This window comes from Penaeus chinensis, chromosome 29 (genome assembly GCF_019202785.1).
Source record: "Penaeus chinensis breed Huanghai No. 1 chromosome 29, ASM1920278v2, whole genome shotgun sequence".
NCBI lineage: Eukaryota > Metazoa > Arthropoda > Malacostraca > Decapoda > Penaeidae > Penaeus > Penaeus chinensis.
This window is the reverse complement of record NC_061847.1, coordinates 438,982-441,898: the sequence shown is the minus strand read 5'-3', so window position 1 is coordinate 441,898 and position 2,917 is coordinate 438,982. Positions and strand designations below refer to the sequence as shown.

Sequence of the window (2,917 nt, the reverse complement as noted above, 5' to 3'; positions counted from 1 at the left end):
TATATATATATATATATATATATATATATGTATATATATATATATATATATATATATATATATATATATATATATATACACACACACACACACACACACACACACACATATATATATCTATATCTATATATATATATTCATAAATACATTGATACAACTGTTCGTAGACTAAAAACGAAAACAAGAAAAAAAAGAAAGAACCTTCATTAAGCCGATCCGTGAGGTCACGGCGTCCCATGACGTCACTAGCAGACGACGTCGCAGACGAATTTCCTCACAGGAAAGGAACTCGGGATCTGCTTAAAACTTATCCAGATTACCTAGATGCAGATGTCAGTGTCAGTGTGATCGTCATGCGAAGCGATCATGTACGAGGAGCAAAGATAACAGACGCCGGCTGCAGGAGGGAAAAAGCCAGCTGGGCAGAAGGGGCTCCTGGGCGGCCCTTGCGTCATGGACACAGTAAAGAGGGTAAGACTAGCTCATCAGTGGCTCTTCAATCGCGGCAAATAACAAAGAACGTTAAATAGAAAGTTGGGCAACAAAGATTGTCAATAACTGTTTGAAAGAAGATTAGAAAAAATATGAATACCAATGATAGATTCCGATCTGAGTGCAGGAGTTCATCTCAGCGAAGATGGAAAGCCTGTGTGAACTTGCCATTTTAGCATTTTCCACATTTTTCCTCTTCAAAAGGCTTGTTTTCAAACTTTAAACCTGCTAGTGTAACCCTTGGTATATGTATTATTATGTATTATTATTATGTGTTAGAGTAGCAGTTTAATCTAATATAAACTAATTTAATATGACTTTTAAAGACATAGCCTTTACATCCATACAGACTAATGTAATGTCACTCAATGAACCGTAAACCAATTTAACACTATTATAATATAACAAAACTAACAAATAATCAAACAAACTAATCTATTGTTGTCTCACGTAAATATCCCAACTTAATTTCACCATCTAAAGGGAATTTCATATAGCAGAATTAAACACATAAACACTTAAATGGATTACACTTTAACTGAATGAATCTTAGGTGTTACTTTAGAGAACTGAACCAAATTATAACTGCTGTGTCAAAATTAATTGCATAATTCTCCTGCATATTATTCTTGTGATTATTCATACCATTCTTATGTCTTGTATTCTTTAAAGTGTATTGAGAGAAAGAGTGCAACAAATTATTTCTAATAATATTTATTTACAGGTTTCTGAATATTCTCTCTTTTGGGACAGGTTGTCGTGAAATGCATAGCGGCGTTCCTTTCTCTCTGTATCTCCACTGTGGTCATCGTAAACCTTTTCTACCGGAGATGGAGGATCGGAAAAGATTTTTTCTGCACAAAGCCCCACGTAGCGCCACAGATTCTCTTAGATCCTGATCTTGGGACACACAATTACATATACCTAAAGGTGAGTTAGATAACTGTAAAATAAAGAATATTCGTTACAGTGACATACAAATCAAAATTGAAAATGTAGGAAAAACATAAATCACATCTTTGTGAGAATATTGTTTTTTTTTTTTCTGAGTGTTGTTGAATTGATAAAGCAGCTTCATGGCCCAAGTAAAAAGAAAAGGAAAAAATGGCTCAGCCTTTGAAAAGGGCACCAGTCCTCAAAAGCCTTGTCTGTTTTTATTATATGTAGGATTTGTGCCGTGATGGGTATGATACTGTGTACCAAGGGTGGCTGAACTAATATTTTGATTTTGACTTTCTTTTTTACGTTTTTAACTGAAAGTGAATAAGTTACAATATTGAGTTGGTACATGTTCATACAAACATACATACAGTACATCTAATTATGGCCTGTATGTATGTACCTGCAGACAAGCTTGCAAGTGAAGAATCAAAATAAACAAACTTACATACATACAGACATATGGATATACACACACACACACACACACACACACACACAATGCACAAGTACACGCACATGCACACGCACATGCATACGCACATGCACACGCACATGCATACGCACATGCACACTCACATGCACAAGCACATGCACATGCAAATGCACAAGAAAAAGCTCGCATCATGCTTGCATGAATACATACATACATACATACATACATACATACATACATACATACATACATACATACATACATACATACATACATACATACATACATACATACATACAGTATTTAAATGCAAATACAATACATACATTCAGATATTACTCTTCCCTTGCAAATTCAAGGAATAGTCCTAGTAATCTCAAACTGTTGCAGAATCAAGGTATTAAACTCCATTATGTAGAGAAAGGCGACAGAAACAAACCTCTGCTGCTCCTCGTCCATGGCTTTTACGAGAGCTGGTTTTCGTGGAGACACCAACTCCAAGAATTTTCCTCAGATTATTGGTATTTTTATTGTTATTCATTCTTGTGCTTCAGTTTGGTTGTTTTGTTTTTGTCATTGTTTATATAATTTGTGGATCAATATTTTGTTGTGAATATTCCCGTTACTTTTTTGTTCTTTTTGAACTGAAGAAGGTCTCTTTTAGGTATGTAGGGTCATTGTGTTTGTGATTATTACTCTAAAATCACACTTTTATTATGACTGTTACTTCAAATTACACTATGGAATGCTCTTTACTCAAAATTACATTTAGATTAGGTTCAATACTTAAAATTTGTTTATATGTTCCTCTAAATTTTATTTCTTTGCATCATCTTCCAGGGTTGTTGCAGTTAGTTTACGAGGATATGGTGATTCAGAGAGGCCTTCAAAGACTTCAGAATATGCGTTGATGAAAATGGTCGAGGATCTCCGGGAATTTACTCTTGCACTTGGTATGGTTTTCATTTCATCTGCAATGCTGGAATTTGGAAGTGGTACAGGGATTTTTTACCAAAAAATTGGAAATTATGATGATAAAATTTAGAAGAT

At 34.5% G+C, this 2,917-nt stretch overlaps 1 protein-coding gene across 1 annotated transcript in view; it reads left to right on the top strand.

Annotated features, from left to right (window-relative positions):
• Window positions 1-222: 222 nt before the first annotated feature.
• LOC125040651 (epoxide hydrolase 4-like) overlaps window positions 223-2,917 on the top strand; it is a 6,807-nt gene continuing 4,112 nt past the window's right edge. Inside the window, exons 1-4 of the mRNA XM_047635317.1 lie at window positions 223-471; window positions 1,246-1,422; window positions 2,258-2,388; window positions 2,708-2,820. Of these exons, the coding sequence (XP_047491273.1) occupies window positions 454-471; window positions 1,246-1,422; window positions 2,258-2,388; window positions 2,708-2,820 (439 nt within the window). The 5' untranslated portion in view covers window positions 223-453. The remainder of the gene's footprint in view (window positions 472-1,245; window positions 1,423-2,257; window positions 2,389-2,707; window positions 2,821-2,917) is intronic.